The sequence below is a fragment of the Anabrus simplex genome, chromosome 1, assembly GCF_040414725.1.
Source record: "Anabrus simplex isolate iqAnaSimp1 chromosome 1, ASM4041472v1, whole genome shotgun sequence".
In the NCBI taxonomy this organism is placed as follows: Eukaryota; Metazoa; Arthropoda; class Insecta; order Orthoptera; family Tettigoniidae; genus Anabrus; species Anabrus simplex.
Genome location: NC_090265.1, coordinates 452,880,639 through 452,907,991, shown reverse-complemented (window position 1 = coordinate 452,907,991; position 27,353 = coordinate 452,880,639). Strand labels below are relative to the sequence as shown.

Here is a 27,353-nt window from a genome sequence, read left to right as displayed (position 1 = left end):
TTTCATACTGAAAGTTGAGAATAGACTTAATTATGCTCCAGATGAGCAACATCTGGCACGTTAAGCACCGCGGAAGAGTGAGATTGATGGATGCTCTTCCGGAATATTATTGCAATCTGCTGCACTCTCCGCTCCGCCCGGCCTGGAGGGGCTCGGCTCTTGCGCATCCAGAGTGAGAGAGAAAGTGAAAGTGGGTAAACACGTGGTGCGAGGAGAGGAGGGCGCTCCTCAGTGTTTGTATGCCCGTGTGCCGGAGTGGACGTGTGTTGTTCTGTGCGTTGTGATCACACAAGTGAACAACAACGGTGCCGCCAAAGAGCTCCTCCTCTGACAGTTCTTCCGACCCGGAGAACATGAAGTGGTAAGTACCGCAAAGTGTCATCTCAGGTTGTTGGTATTCATAAAGAAGGAAACTTTGTTTTCAGGACGATATTTATAATATACCTCTCATTTTGTAAATGGCTTGTTTACTTATCGTTCTTTAAAAATGGTGAGGATAACCTTTTTTAAATTGACATATTTTTTTAAAAAATGTGGGTAGTGCTGCCAATGAAATTCTTGTCGCTTCTATTTCATGCTTTTTGTATATGTGTAACCTTCCTTTGGAATATAATTACTGTATTACTACTAAAATAGGGAACTAATGCGTTATATACATAGAAGGCGCGTTCGCGTAGTGGGCTGGGTTTTCCGGGTTCGAATTATGTCCGCTTAGAATCTGTATTTCACTAGGACCAGCGCCTGCCGGTGGGAAGGGCATCCGGTCTTAAATCACCAGATTAATCCTTAATTGAGCCTGAGTGTTCCATTAAACACGGAAAAATGGCACTGAAGAAAGAATTGTTACATACATCTTGTATTGTATTGTATTGTACTGTACACGTAGTTTCTTCTTTTCTACTCCGAGCACCATTCTAGGGAGGGGAATATAAACTCTATCGTCCCTTCCTCTGTAATCCGTTGCTATAGGTAGTCTAATAAGGCTAGTATTGTCAGATGGTTGCTGAAATGTATTCTTTGAAACAAATACTTCTTCTTCTCCTTCTTCTCTTTCCTTTTTCTTTTCTTGGGGTTGCGCTAGATGTGGATTAAGCTTAGTTTTACGACCGCGCGCCTGTCCTAACGCCAACACTAAGTGGAGTATTGCAAGTTTTTGTGGTGGTTGGTTGGTAGCGTGAGTTGTATTTAAATGGCATTGTGTAATAAGACGAACTCAAATACTCCGCCCGCAAGGAAGAGGAATTAACCAGACGCGGCTAAAATCACCTATCCGGTCCGGCAATCGAACTTGGGCACTCTGAAATAAGGGTTACTATGTTGACCATCCAGCCGTAGAGCCCGACAATAAACTATTTTAAGTAATAAGAATGTAATTACCATCACTTGGTATATGGTAGTCAGGTAACATTGTCGCTGACTTCTTACCAAGACCATCGCGGTTCAAATCCGGGCCAATGTACTTGAGATCTTTGAAATATTTCACATTCCTGCCGTTTCAATTCCACGTAAATCTGGAGGACCTGTGACAATGATTACGATATCAACAGTCACACAAAATTTGCTTTCCTGTTGTTGTCTGTTGTTCTGTACTCTTTTGAAAAAAATATATTGCCCCCCTCTACTGAAATACCTCTGATGACCGATCACTTACACTCATAGTAAAAAGTATTCGTACACTTAATACTGAAACAAAAATACTTTACTTAGTACACTTATTGTCATGTACGTTGTATAACATCAATAGGTTAGCTTTCTGTACACTGTGTAAAGATATGTACATCATAAAACATACAATTGATGGACGTCTCTGTCATTAATACATAAATAAATTAAAATACCATGATTTCAGGCTCATAAAAAGTATTCCGGTCTTACTTTCATTCCCCACTGATTTTTGTGCACATTTAGTATTTTGTTGGCCATCCTTTTGATTTTACAATGGCCTCAAGCCGCCTAGGCATTGAATGAACTAGCTTGGAGGTGAAGGTGGACTCAATCTTACCCCATTATTCCAAAAGAGCCGTTTTCAAAACTAGCTTTGATGAAATATTTCTTCTGCTCAGTCTCTTTTTAAGATAAGCCCACACAAGTTCAATCGGATTCAGATGCGGGGATCGGGGGGTGTTACCATATATTTGGGTGAGTTGTATAAAATCCACAATCATGTGTCAACGGCCGTATTCTTTGAATCATTATCCTGCATGAATACATAATTACCCAGAAGTCCAGTTTTTTTCGGCACTAGATGCTAGATTTTTCTTCAAAATTCCAATATAGTATTTACGGTCCATCTTTCTATCTATGAATTCTAAGGAACCTACACCAGCTGAGATCATGCACCCCCAAACCATTAAACAACCTTCACCATGCTTCACTGAAGGAAGATTTTTTTCTTCGAGCTCTGTGTTCGTTTTCCTCCACACCTTTTTGCCATATTATTGAAAAACTGTCAATTTACATTCATCCGTAAATATAACTCGATCCCAGAATTCTAGAGAGGCATGTTTATAGTCTGTAGCATATTGTAGTCTTTTCTTCCTATTTGCTGGGGTAATTCAAGGTTTTCACCTGGCATTTCTACAATGATACCCATTCGTATATAAAAAGTTTTGAACTGTGGAAGCACAGATATTAAGTTTTAAATCATTTCCTAGTTCAGACCTCAGTTTAGCAGCACTGATTCTAGGATTTTTCTTAACTTTTCTGAGGATTAATCTTTTAGTTTGATCGTCTAGATTGCATGGACATCCACATCTACGTGCATTTTTGATAGATTTTCTCTCACTATACCTGTCAATTCCCTGAATTGTAGATCTTGGTCTCTTCACAATTTTCGATGTTTCCGAGAGTGATTTACAGGAATTTTGAGCCCGGATTACAATTCTTCTCTCTTCTGTTGTTACTTTCATTTTGCGGCCCATCTTACTGATTGACTGTATCACTTGTTTAGAACGACTAAAGCACAAATTACTTGGTACAAGATGTGACCATTACTGCTTACCTGCATCGCAAGGGATGTTATCAAGTACTCTGATGTAAGATAAACTATCTGTACGAATACTTTTTATGCATCTATATTTCGAACTTATTGGATTACACGTTTGTTAAAACAAACATTTCTAAAGTATTATTGCTATTTCCGGTACGCAGTCATATTCATGTTTCGCGAAATACCGAAATGTAGAATAGTGAAATTTCTAGTAGCCTATGGGCAATGCGTCAACTACAAACGACAACATTGCTTAACGTTTAAGGTGTACGTATACTTTTTCCCATGACTGGATGTTTAACCGAATAATGATGGAGCACGGATGTTGAACTTATTACGAACACTGACTGTCCCATTTACCTGTGAAAAAATATATATTAAAACAGATGAATTACAGAGTGACATGAAATTGCGCAGAATACCAGCAAAGGTGTGTTAAAGGAATATTGTTCGATTGGCCCATGTTCGTTCAGAGTTCATCCTCCCCGTTAAAAAAAAAAGGATAGAAGGCTGTTACAGTACAAGAAGCCTACTGGCGGGAAGAACGAAAACAAAATACATCATTGACATTGATGTAAATTTATTGTTGATTAAAAGTGAAGAGTGGAATCTGACTCAGAGGAATAAAAGTTGTACCAGACTAATGTTGGGATATCGTAATCTATAGCCAGGAATATATATATATATAACTAGCTGATGTACCCGTGCTTCGCTACGGGATTCTCAGAAAGACTGACTTTGTGGTTTTCCTAACCTGAAATCAACATAGGTCATTACAAAAAAGTAAGTATGAATGTAGCGATTAAAAGCAATGCTATCATATAAAATACTTGATCAAATGGAAAGCCGCACGTTTTATCACTTTTAACGAATAGTGCTGCGGTTAGATTGCGGTGCCAATCTAATAGTCCAAAGTTCCAGAGCTGGGATGACCAGGCCGCAGATTGCCATGAACACTCATCTGCCATTATTCCGCTAAATATGCACACTGTTCATTCCAGTCAGTGCCTCAGAGTAGGGATTGAATAGCCCGAATGCTATGATGATCCAGTGTGTTACGTACCAGTAGTATCAGAAAATTTATAAACCAGGGGAATGGCATGCTAAAGAAGAAAGTTATCTAACTCCCCAGCTACTTCCCATCAATATTCAGACAGGCTGTTACACTCTCTACGACTGGGCGAGTTGACCGTGTGGTTAGCGGTGCGCAGCTGTAAACTTGCATCCGAGAGATAGTGGATTCGAACCCCATTGTCGGCAGCGCTGAAGATAGTATTCCGTGGTTTACCTCTTTCACACCAGTCAAATGCTGGGCCTGTACCTTAATTAAGGCCTAAGGCACTCCTAGTCCTTTCCTATCCCATCGTCGCCATAAAACCTATCTATGTCGGTGCAACGTAAATCAAATAAAAATTACTCTGTACACAGCAGTAATCCCATCTACTGGAGATGAGGGGCAACAGAAGACAACAAAGCATATCACGACAAACAATGATTAATGTTATGAGATTTCTATATTGTAGGCCTTCACATTTAGTTTTCTTTTGACTCTGTGATTTGTAAAATATTTTATACCATAAACTGTAGTTTCTTATTCTCTGACTTTACATACCGATTTTCATTAAATACTGTTTACCCATTTTCTCGTTACTCGGCGCTGATATGGACTTAGTAACAAAAATCCAAATTCATGAATATCTTTGTGATCATAGCCAGTACGGTAACAATGTATAAGACATTAATAATAGGAAATTTAATACTATATAACCTTAGTTATGTAGCATTCATCGATTACACCTCTAATAAGAAATATTTGAGAATTACATTTTAGGCCTTCCCCTAAACTACCATTTCACTCAGCGTGAATAAAACAATTTACAGCCTAGACTATAGCGACTTATTTCCTGACTTTGCATACCGATTTTCATCTAGATAAGACTACTAATAACAACAATATTTGAGAATTAAATTTTAAGCCTTCCCCTAAACTACCATTTTTCTCATCGTGAATACAATTATTGATAGCCAAGATTGTAGCAACTTATTCCCCAACTTTGCATACCCATTTTCTTTAAAATACGACCACTAATAACATAAATAGTTGAGAATTCAATTTTAGGCCTTCCCCTAAACTACCATTTCACTCAGCGTGAGTAAAATGATTTATAGCCTAGATTGTAGAGGCTCATCCCCCGACTTCACATACCGATTTTTATTAGACCACTAATAACATAAATAGTTGAGAATTCAATTGTAGGCCTTCCCCTAAACTACCATTTCACTCAGCGTGAGCAAAATGATTTATAGCCTAGATTGTAGAGGCTCATCCCCCGACTTCACATACCGATTTTCATTAAATTCTCTTCAACCGTTTTCTCGTGATGCGTGTACATACATACATACATACAGACAGACAGACAGACAGACAGACAGACAGACAGAAATTACGGAAAAGTAAAAAATGCATTTTCTTGTTACTATGGACATGACCGATACAGGAATACCATTATTTTCAAATTCTGAGCAATGTACAGACAAAACTCTTATTTTATATATATAGACTAGCATTTCCTGATGCACACCTGCGTTGAACTCCTGCTTTATTAGGTCTCATTTGAACACTAACAATAATAGTGAAGACTTCAATAATAACTTGGTTCTGATCAGTCTCTCTGTCACGTTTCGTCAATCTCCTCAGTCATTTCTTCAATCACCGTGTCAATTCCCGTAGCCAGGGAATGTTATTTGTACTTCTGACAGATTAGGCAGTGTATTCTCTTTTAAGAGACCCAGTCGTACATATTCTGTGGATTGCTCCACATTTTCTTTAATCGTCTCTCCGTACCCTCTCCTCCAACCCACCCCCTCCATCTTACACTATCCACCTACACAAAGCTTCTCTCACAGAATGAAAATGTATAACGATTGTTAGAGTTGCACCATTAATGGATACCAATTTTCTTCAATCTAATTCACTCATCTGTACCACGCTCGACGTATGATCTCTCCTGGCCGTATGTTCGAAATGTTCCTTTAACACATACACGCGTAATTATCTTTCAAACTGTTAGTGTTATGAAGAAAGTGCACATGAGTATTTTTGTAAGAAATTTAGTTCCAAGTTCAAGTGGTAGGCTTCATTCTTTAATAGGACTAAGTATTTAAGCAGCGTGTTCACTTTTAAGGGTTCCAGACGCACGAATTTTCCGACCTGCTCTACATTTTAAAAAGCTACCTGCTATCTTGATAAGTTATAATAATACATGGCTGGTAATAATGTTGAAGAAATAAACTTTCTAATGATTAACGAATGACTAAAATTGGTTGAATTTCTCGAGATTGTCATAAACTTTCTTTCTTTATAATATTAGTAGAAATTATATTTGTATGTGTACACTCCTATTTTTTCTCAGACTAGGCGTGCAGGTCGGGAAATTAGGTTCAGTTCAACATTATTTGTTTGTTTTTGTGTTTGTTTGTTTGTTACGATTTTACAGTAAATCAGTATAACACAATTCTCTCGTGACTCAATATCGAGAACCAGGTTGTGTGCATGGCTATTATTTGATTGATATACAGTGGCGTTGGAATATTAAAGTGGGTAAACAATTATTGAATTCCGATGTGTGATTATAATTCAGCTTAGAACTCTGACCAGAAAGGTTCTGCCATCTAAGGTCCAGTATTGCACGAACTATATCAACGAATTTTCGTTCTGTGATACATGTACTGCGGGTCAGTATTTCTCCTTTCAACGTTGTCACATAATTGCATTTCGAGGCGTAAGGACGTTATAGTAAATTTATCAGAAATGTGCTAATCAGTCGTGTGCTATCCCACTACCAAATCGGAGAGGGAAGTAAAATGCTTTCTTTGAGGTTCCTATTCCGATACCTAGCTCTGTCATAGATATAAAAGAAAAAACAAATGAGAAACTGTTTGATTAGAAACTGTAGTGACCTTGCTTTAATGAAGAGGTAATAGTAAAGGAGACTCATGTCCTCATATTCCTCGAGGTCTGCATGTTAATGCTAATACGATACGTTAATACGATGACTACATGTCCAGTAGGTAATAGAAGACCCATTTAGCACCCGCGAGCTGAAAATTCTGTTTAGGTGATCACTTATCATCAATAATTTACCTTCCACTGGAAAAAATGTAAACAACCAGCCAAACTTTGCGTTTGTGTAACTGTTCAACTTGACATGAAATCCGCCCCTTTTCTTTTTAAATCAATCTTAAATCCCTGGCAGTACAGGGAATCGAACCCGGACATCCGAGGACAGCAATGGCGCTAACCGTCACATTACGGAGGTAGACAACTAGTAATAAGAACAGTTGATCCTCAGTGTTGACCATAACACATCCACTTACTTTTCATGAGAAGCAGTTGACGGTCATACGGTTACAGCCTGTGAGACTTACGGTGTTTTAGTTTAATCCGAAACACACTCAGCAGCTACCATTGAAGTGTGTCATGAAATGTGTCTGTCTGTTAGGTCATCAGCCCAAAGGTTGGTTGGATCCTCAAATAGCACCACTACAGGTTATGCGGTTATAAGGAAACCGCAAAAACCAATGGCAGCACCAAAAGGAGGCGTACTAGGCAAGACGAGGAGTGAGGTAGTTTGCCATTGCTTTCCTCACTGGGTCAGAAAGTGCTATTGCAGCACGACTGACCCTATGAGGAACACCTTCCATAACACTCAGATGCACTAGTCGTGCTCTGAATGCCATTACTCAGTACCACCCATACCCCAGCAGCTTCCATATTGTCATAGCCATGGATGAGACTGGGACTTTGGTGAAAGCTACACTTTACTCTGGTCTGTGCCAAGAGATGGATACAAAAGTACTGTATTTTAATTTCAAAAATCCCAAATACGCCGACTGGGTTCAAAATACGATCACGGGATGTGATAGCCGAGTGACATCGTCGCTGGATTCTCACCAAGGCAACCGTGGTTTGAATCAAGGCCAATGCAAGCTAGATTTTGTATATGAAACATGGTACGGAATCTACGTAAAATTAGTGGTCCCGCGGCTATGATCATGATATCAGCTCATCTCCGTACAGGCCATGAAGGCCCTTAGAGGGGTGGAAGGTAAAGGTTTCCACTATTCGTAACCTCGGTACGTGATGGGGGCCGCCTTTGCCTTCAGGAATTAACCTGGTACTCATTTTTGGTGTAGGCTGATTGAACCTCAGGGCCATATGCACCTCCTGAAGTGGAAATCTCGTTTCTTAAATTTTACGACTTCCTGACGGGGATTCGAACCCACGTCCTTCCGGGCGAACCGAGCACGCCTTTACCGCCTCGGCCAAGCAACCCCTCATGATATAAGCAGTCACGTGAAACTACAAGGTTGCTTGCTTGAACTGCCTACTTGCTATCCACTACTGGTGAACACTAGCTACTGGTAACCTTCATTAAGACGTTGTCAGTAAGTCTCCTGTCAAACGTGAATTCCACACCCGAGTTTCCGTAAGTGAAACTCGAACACTCTAGTTATTGCAAAATAATTTTAAACTCAGAGCTAACTAAAATTGTTCGGTATAAATGACAAAGAAATACCAGCGTATTCTATCAGGTGGTAGCGTCTTTTAGTAGGCAATATAGTACGCTTTATAACGTACATACTTTATAATGGTAATTAATAATCATAAACTTTATATCCTAAGTAATTTGTTTTATAGGGACTGGGCTGTGTACAGGGTGGGCCGGAATTCTTTCTTTCTCTTTATTAATCTGCTTACCCTCCAGGGTCAGTTTTTCCCTCGGACTCAGCGAGGGATCCCACCTCTGCCGCCTCAAGGGCAGTGTCCTGGAGCTTCGGACATCGGGTCGGGGGATATAACTGGGGAGGATGACCAGTACCTCGCCCAGGCGGCCTCGCCTGCTATGCTGAACAGGGGCCTTGCGGAGGGATGGGAAGATTGGAAGGGATAGACAAGGAAGAGGGAAGGAAGCGGCCGTAGCCTTAAGTTAGGTACCATCCCGGCATTTTCCTGGATGAGAAGTGGGAAACCACGGAAAACCACTTTCAGGATGGCTGAGGTGGGAATCGAACCCACCTCTACTCAGTTGACCTCCCAAGGCTGAGTGTACCCCGTTCCAGCCCTCGTACCACTTTTCAAATTTCGTGGCAGAGCCGGGAATCGAACCCGGGCCTCCGGGGGTGGCAGCTAATCACACTAACCACTACACCACAGAGGCGGACTGGGGGCCAGAAGTCACGATCGGAAAGTATTTCGAGTAACTTAACATATAGTTTCGCGGTTACATGCATCTGGAAATGTGTTCTAGGTTGAGAATAATGTTCATCCCTGCCCGCAGTATGTCTGTCTTCTTGTAGAGGTCACTCAAATTACAACAATGCAGGCAAGAATTGCTGTGCGTCACTTCATGAAAATACGGCACGTGATCGTGTCCTGTAATGCTTATGGTTCTGGCGACTGCTACCAAGGTGATACTGTTGTAATTATGTGTGTGTTATAATGGAGGGTAAAACCAGATTCCCTATTGAAGAACGTGTTCTTCTTAGCATATTGGTGCATGAAAAGGAACGAACGGGTGAGGCATATGATGAAATTAGGGAAGACATTTTTAATCGCTTCAATAAAGAAGCCCCAACGGAGGCTAATCTTCGGAACTTGTGATAGATGCAGCACGCAGTGGAAGACCCAAGAAATCTGATAACGACAATAAAGTCACTGAACGCTTAAATGCATCATTGTTTCGTTCAGCTATGAAATCGACAAGGAAGCGGACGGCGGAGATAGACATTTCTGGATGAAGAATGAAGGTTACCGTTCATTTCGACCCGGCAGCACCAATGAATTAAGTGATCACGATATGAATACGCGACGTGATTAGTGGGAACAGTTACATGCAGCTTTTCCACCATTAGCGGCTCGCCGTAAGGTCATGATGACAGATGAATGTGCTGTATATCTTAGATCCCGGCCTCGAAATGTTTATATCTGAGCGAAAGAAAACACTCATATTTATGAAGAAATTAAACAACACTCTCCTCATGTTATGCTATAGGTCGGTGTTACCAGTGACCTTATCATCGGGCCGTATTTCTTCGATAGGTGTGTGACCGGGGAATTGTACCACCAGATATCTCACAGGCTGTTACCTGAACTTGACAAAGTTGGCCTGCTGTACGACGTAGTTATGCAACAGGATAGTGTCCCTGGACACTACTGGACTCATTTCCGAGACTAGATGAACAACCAGTTTCCATAATGGATTGGACGTGGAGGACGTCTTATATGGCCGCCCAGAAGCCCGAACTTAACAAAGTGCGATAATTGGCTGTGGTCCTTGTTAAAGGAAAAGATTTCCGCAACTCGAATGAGTTCCTTTGAAGAGCTGAAAAAAGAGATTTCCCGTACTCCTGAAATGCTGCGCCTGGCAAGCAGACGCACATGGCAGAGAATCCAACTCTGCGCCGAGAATGATGGTCAGCATACCGAGAGAGTTTGAAATATGTAAGAACATTCATTTCTGCCTTATTCCATTCTTGCATGTTTTTTCTGTTAAATACAATTTTTTGCCTTTCATGTTGCTTGTTGTTTCAATATAGTAACATTAAGCATTTCTTATCATGACTTCTGGCCCACCCAGTAGTTCAGACTGAAGAGAGCTGGCCACATGAGTTCATGATGGTGGGTTCGATCCCGGCTCAGTCCGCTGGTAATTAAAATTACTCAAAAACGCAAGCCTCGTGTCGGTAGATTTATTGGCACGTAAAAGAACTTCTGCAGGACAAACTTTCGGTACATCGGCGTTTCAGAAAACCGTAAAGTAGTTCGAGGGACTTGAAGGCAACAGTTTTAATTTTGTTAGGTACAGCAAATAGCATTCGTTAGTAGTATCTTTTCCGTACATCTGAACCTGTTTGAAGTAATATTTTCATAAATTGATTTAGTTGAGGGATCAAGTGATAGTATTAATTCATTCACCTAATTCGAGTTATCACTGATACTTTGTTTCTTTAGACGGTTTCTCAACAAGGCAGTTCGAATAACGACCAATATATGTGAGACTTTTGAAATAAAAGTAACGTCCATGCGGTTTGGTAAAACTGGAGATCCCTTGGCTAAGATCACGATATGAATGTTCACGTTACAATCTTAGTTTGCATGGTTGCCTTTGCACTGTCTGTTGTAGCTGTACGATACCAGACTATGGTAGCCATTGATAGGGCTTTGTTAAATGGGGCAATTTCCTGTCTAACTGGCCTTAAGTATTATCGAAATGAAAATATTTACAAATATACCCTTCCCCTCGCTACGATGAGAAATGAATGATTAAGAGCGACGGTGTAACAGTGGTGGCTGGTGATAAATTCTGCTGGGTGTGCATATTTGAAATATGGTACAGCAAGCTTCGTTTTTGGAAGGGACAAAGTACAAAATTAAAAAAACAGTCGATCCAACTCTAACAGATCGTTTACCTCACAGATGCTCCTAATTTCAGGTTGATACAGTAATAAAAACAGGCATAATTCACGCACAACGCACTTTAAAAGAATAACAACTCTCATTGCGAAACCTATTTTCACTCACGGGAAAAACAATGCCACTGCAATTTTAAATTTATTTATCGACCAGGGCTGGTCACATAACCTACTTCACTGAAGTAATTGCAGTCAGACAGCCGGAAAACAATCAGAATAACCAACATTCTTCGTGATATTTATCAATATATGCCCTAATTACTTTACTAATGTCCATCTCTTTTCACCAAATTTCCTAGAAACTGTAGAATAACAGTTTTCTTATGTTAGCAAACCTTCAAATGGAATTAAGTAAATGATTCATAGTGAACGTTATAGACGGGATCAGGTGACAGGGAAGCATGTCACTTGCACAGTACGACACGAGTTCCAGGCAGCGGGTACGCGTAATACACGTTTTTATGCACGTGTGCATTCGTACACATTGGCATATGCGACATTTCTCCCTTCACGTCAAGGACCTTCTCTCCGCGCACTTCGTTCCCTATGATTTTCATGACGTTCACATATGCGAGCGCAAAGGGATAGGAATGGAGGAGCACTGAGCGCTGTCGAGCTTGGAGGAATGTTTATTCGAAGACTGTGTTCTGATCTGGTCAGGTTATAAAATGAAAAATATGGCTAGTTCAAGTGTTGGGTGTGCACATGTTCCAACGCGATAGCCACCAGCCGCTACTGGCGTGTAGTGACAATATAGGCCTACAGAGTGCAAGGAAATTGCTGTCCAGTAATCGCTGGAGGTGATAAAAAGGGATCAGGACAATTAACATAAGGATATGAACAAACGTCCTAATTTAAATCCAGAGTCAACAGGGGAAATGTCAGGTAATGTAGTTTTGCAGCCATAATTTATCAGGTGAGAGTCTTTGCAGTCGTTCAGTTTGATCTCGGTTCGGTTTTTATTTTCGAAGGGCGGTGTGAGTGACGGGAGTAGGTCCGTTGTACTCGTATAAAAAAATCAAATTTTGTTTTTTGACAGATCGAAACGTGTTATTACCACTAGACATCGAAAAGGTAGGTTTCACAACATTCAATTAACTTGTGGGATTTTTTTTTTTTTTTGCAGCAGATCTTGTCTAAAATAACATTGGTACTTGCTCCATTTGAATATGAATGCAAAATAAGAGACTCTGGCAGGTTCAATCCTGGCTCAGTCCGGTGGTATTTGAAGGTGCTCAAATACGACAGCCCCGTGTCGGTAGATTTACTGGCACGTAAAAGAACTCCTGCGGGACTAAATTCCGGCACCTCGGCGTCTCCAAAGACCTTAAAAAAGTAGTTAGTGGGACGTAAAACAATTAACATTATTATTAATAAGAGACTCCGTGGCTCAGGTGGCAGCGCGCCGGCCTCTCATCGCTGGGTTCCGTGGCTCAAACCCCGGTCACTCCAATTGAGATTTGTGCTGGACAAAGCGAGGCCGGGACAGGTTTTTCTCAGAGTACTCCAGTTTACCCTGTCATCTTTCATTCCACAAACACTCTCCAACATCATTTAGTTTGATCTTTTTTCATTAATCATTGCCCCAGAGGAGTGCGACAGGCTTCGGCAGCCGGCATAATTCCGATCCTTGCCGCTAGATGGGGTCCTCATTCATTTCGTTCCTGACCCGGTCAAATGACTGGAAACAGGCGGTGGATTTTTATATTTCTCAGGCTGATGAGTGTTACAAGAACATGAAAACTTAAAATCGAAATGATCTGTAGACAACACGTCCGACGATAGCGTTCATTATCTCATTGTGAAAACGAAGGACCACTTATCTAAAAACAAGGGTCTCCCCTCGGTATGACGTTAATGGGTGATGTAAAGCACTACCGTCTTGATAAACTAAAATTGAGCAAACAATTAGTGTAGCTCTGGACTCCGGTGTCGTAGCACGTCGTGTCATCTTGATGAATTCTACAAGTATATGACGAAAAAGAAATGAAATAGTAGACATTTGAAATGTGTTGGGAAGAAGTGCGAAAAAATTACTTCTTTCGTAAAATATCACAGCAAATAGAAAATGAGTGGCTTGAAAACGATCGAAAACGCGTTTGAGAGGATATAATGGCTTGTTAGAATTTAAGAGTCCAAAATTAGCAATGCTGAACGCCAAAAGGCTTATCGAGAGGGTGGAGCGTTGAGAGGAGAGTTCCGCACAACTGGAGCCCCTGGTGATCACATATCGTCGCTGTCGGAACAAAACCTCCTATGTGAAATATTTTAGCTTAGAACTTCGGCCGGTAAGGTTCTGTCATCTAAGGTGCAATATTGTCAAGGCATTCTCGCTCTTCATAATGTATGTGCTGCGGGTCAGTATATCTCCAAAAATATTATCACATAGGAGGTTTTGTTCCGGCAACGACGATATACTGTAACTAGATGTTTAGTCAGATATCACGCGGTACGTACTCTACGTCAACACTTATGGCCGACGCAGCCCCATCGAATTTTTTTCGTACACCGTGTATACGATGTCATCGTAAAGCACCGTCATCTTGAGGTACTAAAATCGTCATCCCGTTCAGCTAAGAATTAATGTAGCTCTGCTATACTTGACCAGTACGTGCCGGGTCAGTTGATGAAGCGCCAAGGCGCAGAAACTTATCGGTTGACAGGACTTCTCACACATCTTCGGGAAGGTAACAAGTAAATCATCGTGGAATTTTACTGGTATGAAACCGTCCGGGGAAATGTGATATCCTGGATATCGTCGTTGGGCCTCGAAATACCGTTATGCGACAATGTTGAGAGGAGAAATACTGACCCGCACCACACGTATCACATACTCGTAGAACGAAAAGTCGTTGACATACTTCATGCAATGCTGAATCTTACAGTAGATGACAGAACATTTCTGGTCAGAGTTCTAATCTGAAATATTATCACATAGCGGTTTTTCTAGACGCAATGACGATATATCAATTTTTTTTCAACACACACCAATGAAAGTAAAATTTTATTTTTGTCTGTAGGCCTATAATTCAACCTCTTGTTAGAGTTCATTTTTGATCTCTGATTAGGTAAATGGAAATGGAAATAAAAATAGTAATATAATAATAATAATAATAATAATAATAATAATAATAATAATAATAATAATAATCGTACTCTGTCAGCTACAGAAAGCAGGCAATTTAATTTGATGCTATCTGGCTGCCTGCTATTCAATTTCGACGTTCCGTTTCACTCTAGGACTGTGTAGGTGGCGGAGTAAACGGAATCTATCTTGGGCGGCTATGGCTGAGTACAAATCGAAGCTAGGTTGAGTTAACTTTTTGTTTGTTTTTTTGTTTGTTTGTTTGTTTGTTTGTTTGTTTGTTGCATCACGAGAAAGCTACTTAAGAGTATTTCTCTAAACTTGGTATTAAAGTTTGCGGATAACTACGTTGTACACTAGGCTGTATATTACCTGATTAGTATATGGTGGTGTAGCAATATTAACGGATCCAAAACAGGAAATGTCAAATTTCTTCGTTAACACCAGCTGCACCGAAAAATTGTACATAATAAAAATTAAGCAAAATATTATTTCCTAACTTGTGTGTTTTTACCCCGACGAGGAATAATGGAGATATTCGTGAGTGTTACATTTTTCGGAAACATTAGTTTTGTCTAAAAGTGTACTACTTCTTATTTTCCTTCCAACTCGCCTTTTTCTTATGTTTATTAGGATCGGCACTGGATGTGGATTTGATCCAGTTGCATGGTCAGATGCCCTTCGGAATTCCAAGCCTATGTAGATAGATGTATTCACTATTGCGTGTTTCTGTGATGGTTTGTAGTGTGATGCGTTATACTTAAATGAAGATGTGTATTGACACGAACAAAAACACTCAGACCAAGTTAAAATTCTCAACCCGGCAGATAATCGAACCCAGGGTTCTCTGAACCAAAAGCCAATATGGTGACCACTTGGTGTACATAACAAGAATATAGAAAATATAATTTTGAACCTTTTATGATATCGGATACATTCTTATCACACGAGCTATAATAATGGAGATGCAATATTCACGAACTTAGATATTTTGCGAACGTTTCTTAACTGGTTATATGTACACTAGCTGAGATTTTTGAATGTGGCAGACGTCTGAGTCACAGAGAAGTGTCATTTAAAATTGTACAAAGAAGTAGGTCAGTCGTCCAACGGTGTGCGCAGATGTACCTGGCGAATTGAAATGGGGCGGAACGAACAGACATATTACTGCGTGCAAAAGTAATCCATGGACCAAAGAAACGGACTGCTTTTATTTGACTTAATCTATTTACAAGAGAAATACGCATAGATACTACCTGTACAGTGTAACCTTGAACGCTGTTAGAATAAATAACAAGAACAGTACGATCAAGGTCAACAGTTTTAAAGCGAATCTTATATTAGATTACAATCGAAAATACAACTTTCGAGGCTTCTTAGAAAATAGATCCATGAGATCTGTTGGTTTTACAATTTGTCTCTGTGAATGTTCAAAAGAGCTAAGACATTGAGTCGACTTTTACTTGTTTTTCTGTCAGTTTCTGTTAATTTCTTTTGTAAAAATTCCATAGGGGGGTGGGGGTGTCTCATTTCTCCCCTTCCCTCACTTGGCTACTCTTCTGTCAGAGAACGTCTTTCTAAAACGAACTACTGTGGCTCAGAGAGTAGCGATCACAGAGCAGTACGTTTTGAAAATCCGCGTGTTTCAAATTTCAACGTTAACTGCGGCTGCGAATATCTGTGAAGATAAGTACGACTTTTCTCGCGTACTCACAGAAATTTTACTCAGGTATAATGGTCTCTCACCCTCAGTTCAGGGCCCTACCTTTAAATGCACAACAACACTTCTATAGAGGGCGGTTGGTTACGACCAGGCCCCATGTGTTCATGTTTGCAGAATGAAATCCCAGTGGAGTCTGGTATCATTTCTTAGTGCAATTTATGTGGACATTAGGTTGAAATAAGGTGACAAGTTAATGCTAATTATAAGAATGCTATTGGTTTTACGTCCTACACCAATTTCACTGTTTGCTGAGATGCTGAGTTGGCGGAATTTTGTCCCGAACGAGTTATTTTACTTATAAGTAAATAAACCGACCTGAAAAACTCCAATTACCAATGGACTGAGTTGAGACAGAACTCGCCAACTTTGTCTCAAACTACCGTAGCTACTTAGCCCAGCTAAGAAATAGTCAAAAATTTTGTGTAATGCTTTTTATAATTGTTTTACAGAAAAGTCGGAATACTATCTAAATTAACCTATATCAAAAGTCTCTTCTAGTTTAGGATTGCCCAGTTTCGCATTAACTCCTGTGGTACACATCGCTAATCTCTGGTTTACCATCATTCTCCGAAATATGTTATTAATCACTACTCGATCCCTCTAGAAAACATATTTTGATAGTCCGATAAAATGGGCTGAGGAGAAAAAATATCTCGGCTGGATTGATGTTTACTGTGCCGTCATATTGGGTTGCAGTTCCAATTCCGAGGACAGCGTTTTGTTATAGCTCACTCTGTCACGCCAAAGCTCTTTGACCTGAGACGTTTCTGAAAATAATAATTTTTGCAAGATCACCTTCAGTTAATTGTGGCTAGGAGACCAATCGAGGCGGTTACAGCTGTAAGCTGGACACTAACCCAGTATTTTTCTGGAGTTGCAACTAGGACTATGGTAAAGCATCCCTAGGATAGCCGGACCCAATGCCACCACAGGAGTTTTCCACTTTTTAGTCGTACTGATTCACGCAAGCCGGCCTTGACCATTGCGCTGAACGAGTGTAGACCGGGCAGACGTGAGATGTTACAGCTGTGTGTGTTGTCACAGGGGTTATTCAAACGAATGAAGGTCACAGTTCCGGGTGTTGTCAGCCTGGAGAGAAGGTCACCTTAAAAATAGAACTGATGTTGACAATAGTTCTGACAAATAATATTCTCCCAGTATGTATACCAACCCATTAGAACTCTACCACAATGTTTCTAGTGAAAAGTAAATCCACAGGTAATATTATTCTACCAGTATATTCTTTTCTTCCACGTATAAAAATAAACTGCAAAACACATTTGCCGAAATTTTTATGAAGAGTACACACAACTTTGTCACGTTGCGAATAGAAAGGGCGAACTTAACAAATGCATATTTTGAGAAAAAAAAGTATGAAACTATTTCATTTGGACGAAATAAACAAAATGTGAGTTACAAAATTAGGTTATGTACTTGACTCGGATACAAATATTTATTCAGAAATCGTACAACTGAATTATTTTGTGTATCCCCACCTTTAAATGCACAATAACACTTCTATAGAGGGCGGCTGGTTGCGACGAGGCCTCCTGCGCTCCTGGTTGCAGGGTGGAGTCCCATTGAAGTCAATTATAATTTCTTAGTGCAAAAATGCATGGGAATTAAAAAATCTCTAATGAACGAATTAGGAAGGTACAACGCATTTCGTCTTGTCACACAATTTCAAATGATGTCAGTTATTCGTAATGAATGAGGCCGTGGCGTCGTCATTGCTGCCATATATCTTTTCCTTGTTCCTGGTTACCTGAGTTGATGATAATGGAAAAAACTTGCTCAGTGGTAAAGGTATATTAACCAATAACTCACGTAACGTCCTTTACTCACACAGGAGGTATGGCGATTGGATAATCGTGCAAACTTTGCAGATTATTTTAATTTGAAAGATATAATTTTTCAAGGTCGTAATTTTTGGCCTTTATTTTCGCTTACTGTTTTTTTTAAATTCCAATTTATATTTCTTGGCAAATGATGGCTTTGGAAGACAAAGGGGAAGGAGTGAGTACAGTTGGAAACACACATACGCTTGTGTAAACAAGGAGGATAGCTAGTTGAGTTCGCCCTTTGTACTCGCTGCTGTAACACTATTTGCTCGGTTTTCTTCAGTACCTATTATCAAAGGTAAGAAGTGTGAGTTCAACAACGCTGACTCACAGTACTGTTCTCCGTGGCTCACAATTTTAAAGAAGTGAAATAAGGAACTTTTCGTCTCATACTGAGTTCGCCCTTTTATCCTCGCAGCATCTAATATGTATCTTCCTTCAAACCCTGTGCGTGGCAAGATCAGTATTAAGATGAAACTCCCTCCCCAAGGGACATAAAAGGAATATTATTACACTCCCTCCCCACAGTAACTATCGGGCGTCATCTCGAATGTGATTTCCTCAGGGTTTTCTACATTCTCTCGAGAAGAATATCGTAGACTATTAACTTATTCCTAGACCAATGTTCCTTTCTTAAACCTACTCACTATAACTTATCCATGAGTCAGGAAACCACTATAATTCCGTGTTTATAAACAGAAAGAATGGTGAAGTATGACCACTGTTTATAAACTCTTTACAATAATTAAAAAATAAACAAAAGTAACACACTAACGCTTGACTTTTTTTACAAATTATTTTAACTTCAACTCGCTCGGGACCCGGCTAATAGTCACACGTGCTCAGTTGAGCAAAATCTTAAGAGTTAGTTTCAGTTTTATAGAATTTTGATTTCTATGCGAACATTTCTTATATTAGGAAATGTTTCATCTTAAATGTTGTTTAATTAATTATCACCGTTATATAGACAAAACAAGGGACAGCGCAAAGTTGCAGAGGACTATCCAATCTAGTGACACAAGTTCTAATTCAGGAGGAATATTGTTAAAGTGAAGATAGTGATTAATCAACCTTCTAACTTGTAGTTCTCAACCACATTCAATTAGGCCAAGTAACGTAATATCGTTTTAGATGAAGTTTGAGAACCCATTGAAATGCATTGAAAGAAGCCCACCGAGCTCGATATCTGCAGCCGCTTAAGCGCGGCCAGTATCCAGTATTCGGGAGTCAGTTGGTTCGAAACCCACTGTCGGCAGCCCTGAAGATGGTTTTCCGTGGTTTCCCATTTTCACACCAGGAAAATGCTGGGGCTGTACCTTAAGGCCACGGCCGCTTCCTTCCCACTCCTAGCCCTTCCCTGTCCCATCGTAGCCATAAGACCTATCTGTGTCGGTACGACGTAAAGCAACTTGAAAAAAAAAGAAAGACGCCCCCACGACGTCTTCAATTACAGTTATGGATATAATGAAATTTTAAAAAATGATATATTATGGTAGCAAAACTATATTGCGATACTTTCAGCCCATTGAATCTGATTGAACTCTGCGAGTTTGAGGGTTGGTTTCTGTCCTTATTTTAACTATCGTGATCCCCTTTATTATCATCCATGTAAATTGGAAGATATTTTTCTTACACTCTGTATAAAGTGAGAAATTGAATCTTATCGAAATAACATACACAGATTTTAATATCTAGAAGAATGAATTTCAGAACGTTTAAAGTGAAGTATTCAAAAACAGATCCACTTTACGAACGTACAGGAAGCAGAATATTTAACTCGTCGTCAATTCAATTAATGGCATTATTTGTATTCTTGTATATAATTAATTTGAAATTTGAAGTTCATTAAGTCTTGACAAAATGGTAAACTTTAATTTATTCCATTTCCCTTCTTTCGAATTTGATCGAAAATATTTGAAATCAGTACTGCAGTCAAGATTCCTTCAGCCGTATCCTACAAACCTGCAGTTCCGATGATGTTGAGTCTACTTTGGCACTACATTTTCACTAAACTTTATCTTGCCATTTCTGGAATCTAGAATGGCCAGTGTCATTGTAGTTAATCAACCAGTACAAACAAGCAGAATGTGGACCAAGTAGGTCCCTTGCTGTAAGTGTGCCGTGAAGCCCATCAGATGCTTCTACCTACCTCTCTTTAGCGCCAGGTAGCAGGTCAGGGCGAAGGTTGGGGCGAGCTGGCCGCAATTGAGACCAGCTGCTGCAATAAGCTCTACCCCAAAATATAACCCACATCATCGCTTGCCAGCTTATCCTTAGTACTAGCGGTGATATTAATATCGGCACAATTACTTTAACATTACGCTATTATTAAAACCGATTGACACATTTTGTCTACATTAATAGGCTCGTCTGCGCTCTGAATTTCATGAAAGTGATTTACACTGACTTTGAAGTTCACAGTTGGTCAGTCCACGCTTTGTAGAAAGATACATTAATCAATACCCTTTAGTAGACATTTTATTTTCTCTCCATGCTTCGACAAGTTGTTCAAAATAACCCTGTACAAACTCACAAAACTAATTTACAATTTACGTATCGTAACTCATGTGTTCTTGTTGATACATCTCTATGTGACGTCTTAAAGGATAAACTGTTAATAACCTCGTCTACTGCGTCTCTCTGTATGCCTGTCGGATGATAACTCGTGAAGTAGTTTCTATATTAGTCTATTTATAATTAATAGGGGCTGCGATAGGGAAATAAATGACAATTTATTTAATTAATTATAATAATAATTTATTTATCTATCTGGACTGGCTCTTTGGCTGAGTTGTCAGCGTATAGGACTTAGGTTTGGAGGGCTGGGTTTTATTTCTGGTCGCACTAGGATTTTAAGTGTCTGGTTAAATCTTCTAGCTCGGGGTCGGGCGTTTGTGTCTATCTGAATACACACCTTCATTTGCATAAGACACGTCACACTACAAACCACTACAGAAACAATTAACAGTGAATACATCCACTTAACATAAGGTTGGTGTAAGGAAAGGTATCCGGCCACAAAACTGGGAAAAAATCCACAAGTATATGGGGAAAAAAATCAGGAAGAATGTTTATTTGTTTAAGATATTAGGTGACTTATTATACAAGCTTGCTTGCTTTTTGATCTCATAATAACTTTTACCAAAGTAATACCTTGGATAAAGTTGGTTATCTTCACACTCCTAATTGACATAAATTTGAGATGACTTTAAGGAACTGTGATCGCATTCCCCTCTCGCTGATGGCTGTTTTTGGTAAAATATGCGCGATACTAACGTCTTAGTACGGGATAGCACAATGTCAGAGTCGCACGCTTGTCACTAAGACGGTTGCGATTTGATAAGTACTAATCAATTTACGCGAATTTCCTTAAAATGCAAAATGAGTTCCTGTTTTCCGTATTCCATGTGCAAATGTGTGTTCTATAATGCACAATTTCAAGATTAACAACTGTGCTACCTTCGAAGGTTACGTGTTAATTTCTTATTAAATAAGTGCTACCGAGTTCTACGGGTTAGCAGAGAATTTTTCATACAGTTGCTCTGTATTCGATTTCCAGTTCTATCACAAATTTAAATGAATTTTAGGGTCTAGAACGCGGTACATTCAAAATAAATGATAACGATAATAATAATAATAATAATAATAATAATAATAATAATAATAATAATAATAATAATAATAATAATAATAATAATATGCATGTTCAGTCCTCAGCCCTAAGGCTGGATGGATCCTCAACAGCTCCGCCATCAGCTGTGACTGAGGTAGTTTCCCGTTGCTTTCCTCACTGAGCCAGAAGTTGCTATTACATATCAGTCTGCTAAGCCCACTGAAATGCATGCATCAACCGACACTACAAGCATTATTTTCACACCATTCATAGCAGGGACTGGCTGCATAAGGAATGGCATTACTAGCATCACTCATACCCCAGTCATTTTCATATTGTCAAAGCCAAGGATAAGACAGAGACAGGTCAATGAAAGTAACAAAATTGCTCTAGCCTATACCAGAAGACATACTGCGCTGTAAACACTAGGTCCCGCCAGCAAAGATATAATAATAATAATAATAATAATAATAATAATAATAATAATAATAATAATAATAATAATACTGGGATCGAATCCACCAACTTGACCTCAAAAGACCAGCGCTGGAAAGCATGAAACCGAGATACCTTAAGAGGGTCCTAGGGGTATCTAAATTCACCCGATCCCGGTACGTATATGTCTTAGCACGGGAAACCTTCTTGATAGAGGATTTAAGATTACAAATGCCTCTACAGCAAACTCCGGCATACGAGGAGCTGTTACGAGAACTACGGGAGAAAAGGGACTCGATCGAGGAAAGCTTTTACAGTACAGACGCACTGATAAATAAGGATTGGATGAAAGAGGAATATGAGTTGAGACATTTGGTGACACGCTTTGCAATACACGGCTTTCATCACCGTATCTGTGCCAAGAAGTCCTACCACCGGGCCAGCCAGGAGTGTGTATGTGTACTGTGCAAAGAACAGTGTGATACATATCACGTAATGAAGTGCATGAAGAGAACAGTCTCTCTGAAGCAATTTTGCTCTGAACAAAGTGCTCCTTAAGCGAATTGTAATTTAATTGATGTAATATGTAAATTTTGCACATTGTGCGCAATAAAATTTATTATTAAAAGACCAGCGCTCTACCACCTGAGCTATCCATCCCGGTAAACTAAAGGACGCAACTTGGAAGAATTTCCATTCTTATCCTTCCAAATAATGGTTTCTCGCAGTCCGTTTGTACGCAAACTCCATTATGATTAGGACAATCCTATTGCCTTTCCAATTCTGACTCCAATTAGCCACAAATCCGCTCACCAGTCTAGGTATTTAAACCACCCCCATAGGCTTCACATGCACTAAGTACACTGGTCTTATGATCACGATTATGCCTCCTCTGAAACTACTACTACATACTCCCATTACTCTCGACAATGTTGCGCCTAGTAACGCTGGATACTAGCCCGCAGTACAGGCTCGCTGCTCATGATGAATCGCACCTCAGCTCAATCGAATTCAGTACCAATATTCTTGCGGTACTCGCTCGTTTTACCACTCACCAAATTGAATTGCTTTATAAATACTAAATCCTTAAATTTACTCATAAATAACCCATTTGTTTTATTAAGTCACAATATATTCACTCTCTCATTAAGAACTTGCGAACATTTATATAATTGCTTCCGCTCTTTCCCTTTTCCTGGTGGGGTCACGGATGAGAAATGTGTCGCACATTGGAACTGGCCCCTTTTTTACGGCCAGATGCCCTTCCATACGCCAATATGATATGCGTGTTTCTGTCGTGTTTATCAATGCTGTGTGTATGTGAAGAGGAGTTTAAGTATAAACACTTAATTCCTAGGTCATGATAATTAGAAACAGCTTCCGGTCGGACCCTCTGAACCTAAGGCTTCGACACTGACCCTGCAGACAAGAACCCGACAACTGCGAACTTTGTGACAAACTACCCATAACCAGATATCACTTCTCGTGACCCTCAAACATAGTCACTCCGAGTGTTTTAAAAATTAGATCAAGAGGAGTAGGGAAAGACAAGGTTAGGGATCCATTGGTGGACATCAAGAATGAATAACAAATCGAACAATTTTTTTTTTCAACAACCAATTAATGAACTCACTAAAAGTGACCCTTTGCGGATAAATTAACAATATCCAGAATGCATTATTTGGACCACTTTTAATCACTTATATTTAAAGGAGGGAAAATAATTTCTGGCAGTCATCTACCGAGGAGGCATGAAGGTGTTCCAGGGTTGGAAAAATTCAGGCGTTTTGATTTTTAAAAAGTATTTAGTTTAGTTTAATTTAAATCAGTTGTGGCCTCGTATTAACTATATGTTCTTATTCTCAAGTCAAATAGATGTAAATAATTTATACTCTTGCTCAAAGGTACGCCTTACTGGTAAATTAAATGCTGACTCACAAATTATGGTATTATTTTTGAGAATTCCAATTGCCAGTGTACCGATTTCATGCAGCAATTTCGCTTCCTCGTTACGTTGTGAATGAACCAAGCACATCATTCGTGACTAAAACACAATATTAAAACGGAACATTTAAGTAGAGTTCAAATAAAGTACTAAAGATTGTGACTGAAGATATACGCATAAAAATATTAAATAACTATACAGTATGTATAAAAATACTTCAGTTTCCTTTCCTGTTTAGTGTTTAGATTTTCACATTACTATGAAATACTTTAGATTAGAAACACAAGCTTGGGAGTTTTCTCAGTTCCTAATCGATTACATACTTCTGATTGCACTAACCCAGAAATTGAAAAAAAATATTTCCAATAGTAGCTGAAGATTCCTGTGCTATAGCTATCAAAAATCATGGTAAAAGCTCTGCTATTAAATTTATCAATGTCGTTCTTTTGATTTGAGAAAGAAGTCACATCATAGAAGTCTCATAAAGTAACTCTTGAAAAGGTTTTTGACTGAAACTTGACAAGTAAAGGAAGAAGTGAACTTTGCGACGTTAAACCCTAGGAAAGAACCCTTGGAATGGAAATTTACATTTGGGAGGAGGATAGCCTATTTGGAAAGGGTTTCCCTTGGAATGGAAATTACCATTTTCAAGCGGATTTCCTAAAGTGTGGTTCATCACTCATTATTCTAATGTGAATAGATTATTGAATTGGGCTACTTTTACAGTAACATAGATAAGTAAAATTATGTGATTAATTATTAAATGTCGTTAAAAAATCAAGATGATTTATTTTAGTAAACACTGGGGTTTAACCAGCCAACCCTGGGTGTTCACCATATGTTTAAAACAGGTGTCACTGAGGAGAATGCAGTACGCCCACGAAACGTACGGGTGCAAATATCCCACTATCAACAGTGCGCATTTTAAAATAGCTGGCTACAAAACGTAAATATCTGACTTGGTGGCGCGTGCCAATGGCAAGCGAGTCGACACTATACATTAGGTGAAAACAACCTTTTAGTTGACAACTAAATTAAGTTCCAGATGATAGAGCATGTAGCATACAGTTTGCCCTTCAGCAACATGAGCTTTGGGAAGGCTTTTATTTAGAATCTCAAGACCTGGGACCGTGCCTCGTTTCGTACCTGGTTAGCGACCAGAGTGGACAGCTTGCCGCCTGACGTCAAAGAGGGCAACACGCGATAATTTTGGTAAGTAAATTAGTAACGTAAATGATTCGGAAAAATATATCCCCTGTCTCATTAACTCTAATATTAATGAGGTAATTTTAATACATAAATAGGCAGCTAGCTCATAAGGTCATTAGCAAGCCAAAAATTAAAGCTTGGCTGGGGAAAATAGAAATGAAAAAAATATCGTATTAGCAAACTCAGCTGAAAATCAGAAGATTCGGTTTAGTTGCGGGGTTGTCGAGCAATTTCAGTTTTGTATACGGAACATTCAGAGTATCTGGCCAACTGTTGTCCAAATTTGTTTCCAGGAGGCAAGTCGATTTAAGGGAGCAATATTTATACAGTTATGTTTGTTTTCTACAACAGTAAAACGTTTCGAAAATAAGAACTAATAATAATAATATTAATAATAATAATAATAATAATAATAATATTTGTTTTACGTCCCACTAACTACTCCTTTACGGTTTTCGGAGACGCCGAGGTGCCGGAATTTAGTCCCGCAGGAGTCCTTTTACTCGCCAGTAAATCTACCGACACGAGGCTGACGTATTTGAGCACCTTCAAATACCACCGGACTGAGTCAGGATCGAACTTGCCAAGTTGGGGTCAGAAGGCCAGCGCCTTAACCGTCTGAGCCACTCAGCCTGGCAAAATAAGAACCATACATACATACATACATACATAACTGCTGTGCAAAACTTAAGGACGAAAGTAACTTTCGCATGTTGTTACTGCCAAGTAACATAGCTCTATGAAATTTGAACCATACATAGGAAGAACTGCTACAGTATGGTACGGTAGACAACTGAAAATAATTTGCGATGAGACGAACAGAAATGACACTTTTGTACAGAGACAATAGATTACACGTAAGACACTGCGACTTATGATGGTTCCCTGGACATCACAAAAGGAGGGATGTGGTTCTTGAAAGGGTGTGTGATCACCACGGACAGCGATGCATGCTCAGCAATGTGTTCTCATGCTGGGCACAAGATTGGTCAGGAGTTTCTTGTGGTAGGGTATTCCATTCCTCCACCAGCGCGGTTGACTACTGCTGGATGCTCGTTGATGCATGCGGACGTGCTGCAATACGTCTGCCCAACATGTACCACACGTGCTCGATTCGATTTAAGTCAGGGGAACCGGCAGGCCAGTCCATTCGCCGAATATCCTCTCGTTCCAGGAGTTCCTCCACCTGCACTGTTCGATGCGGTTGTGCATTGTCATCCATAAAAGTGAAGTCAGGGCCGAATGCACCCCTTAAAAGACGCATGTGGGGAAGGAGAATACTGTCAAAATAACGTTGACCCCGTTCAAAGATTTGGAGGTCGGTACGCCCATGCAACGTTATGCCTCCCCACACCATACGTACGTCTAGAATCAGTACTCAGACTGAATCTGCTCTTATCTGAGAAGAGAACGCGACCCCACTTCTCGTCGGTCCAGATCTAACGCTCTTGGCACCATCGCAAACGCTGCCGCCGATATGCGGGCGTCAACGGAACATGAGGTAATGGTCATCGGGCAAACAGACCACCCCCATGCAGTCGCCGTGCCACTGTGGAGCTTGAAATAGGGTGCCTTGCAGTCCTATTAAATGTGGTTGTAATTTCACCCGTTGTTTGACGTGAGTCCCTTCTTGCCTGTTGCACAATGTAGTGGCCGACCCCCTCCTCTCCTTCGAGCAGCAGTGCCTGTGCTTTGGATTGCTCTCCATCCACGTGAAACAAGGCTGTGAGCAATACCAAACTCCTGGGCTAAACTCGTCACACTTCGTCCTTCTTCCACTTTTCCGATGATTCTTCACCGGGCTATGTTGTAATGAAAAACACCACCACAGTGCCCGTAATGGCTTGCTGATTGACCCACACTGTCTTGTCCCGTTCCTTCAAGTACCTCGTTTTGTGGAGCCAGACCCATTTGGCGCTGTAGTCGCGCTAACCTCACGCCAGGTTTCTATGCACGTGTGGGAGACATCTGACAACATGTTACCACACTTTCATTCATTTCCACCGAGTAGTTGATATGTTACGTTGCTTTATCTATC

At 39.9% G+C, this 27,353-nt stretch overlaps 1 protein-coding gene across 7 annotated transcripts in view; it reads left to right on the top strand.

Moving 5' to 3' along the window:
* Window positions 1–238: 238 nt before the first annotated feature.
* Window positions 239–27,353, top strand: part of Asator (tau-tubulin kinase asator) — a 500,954-nt gene continuing 473,839 nt past the window's right edge. For all 7 annotated transcript variants that reach the window (XR_010858479.2, XM_067135206.2, XM_067135211.2 and 4 more), the window contains exon 1: window positions 239–361. Coding sequence is in view for 6 of the 7 variants with exons in the window: in XM_067135206.2 (XP_066991307.1) it covers window positions 354–361 (8 nt within the window). In the remaining variant the exon portion in view is untranslated. The remainder of the gene's footprint in view (window positions 362–27,353) is intronic.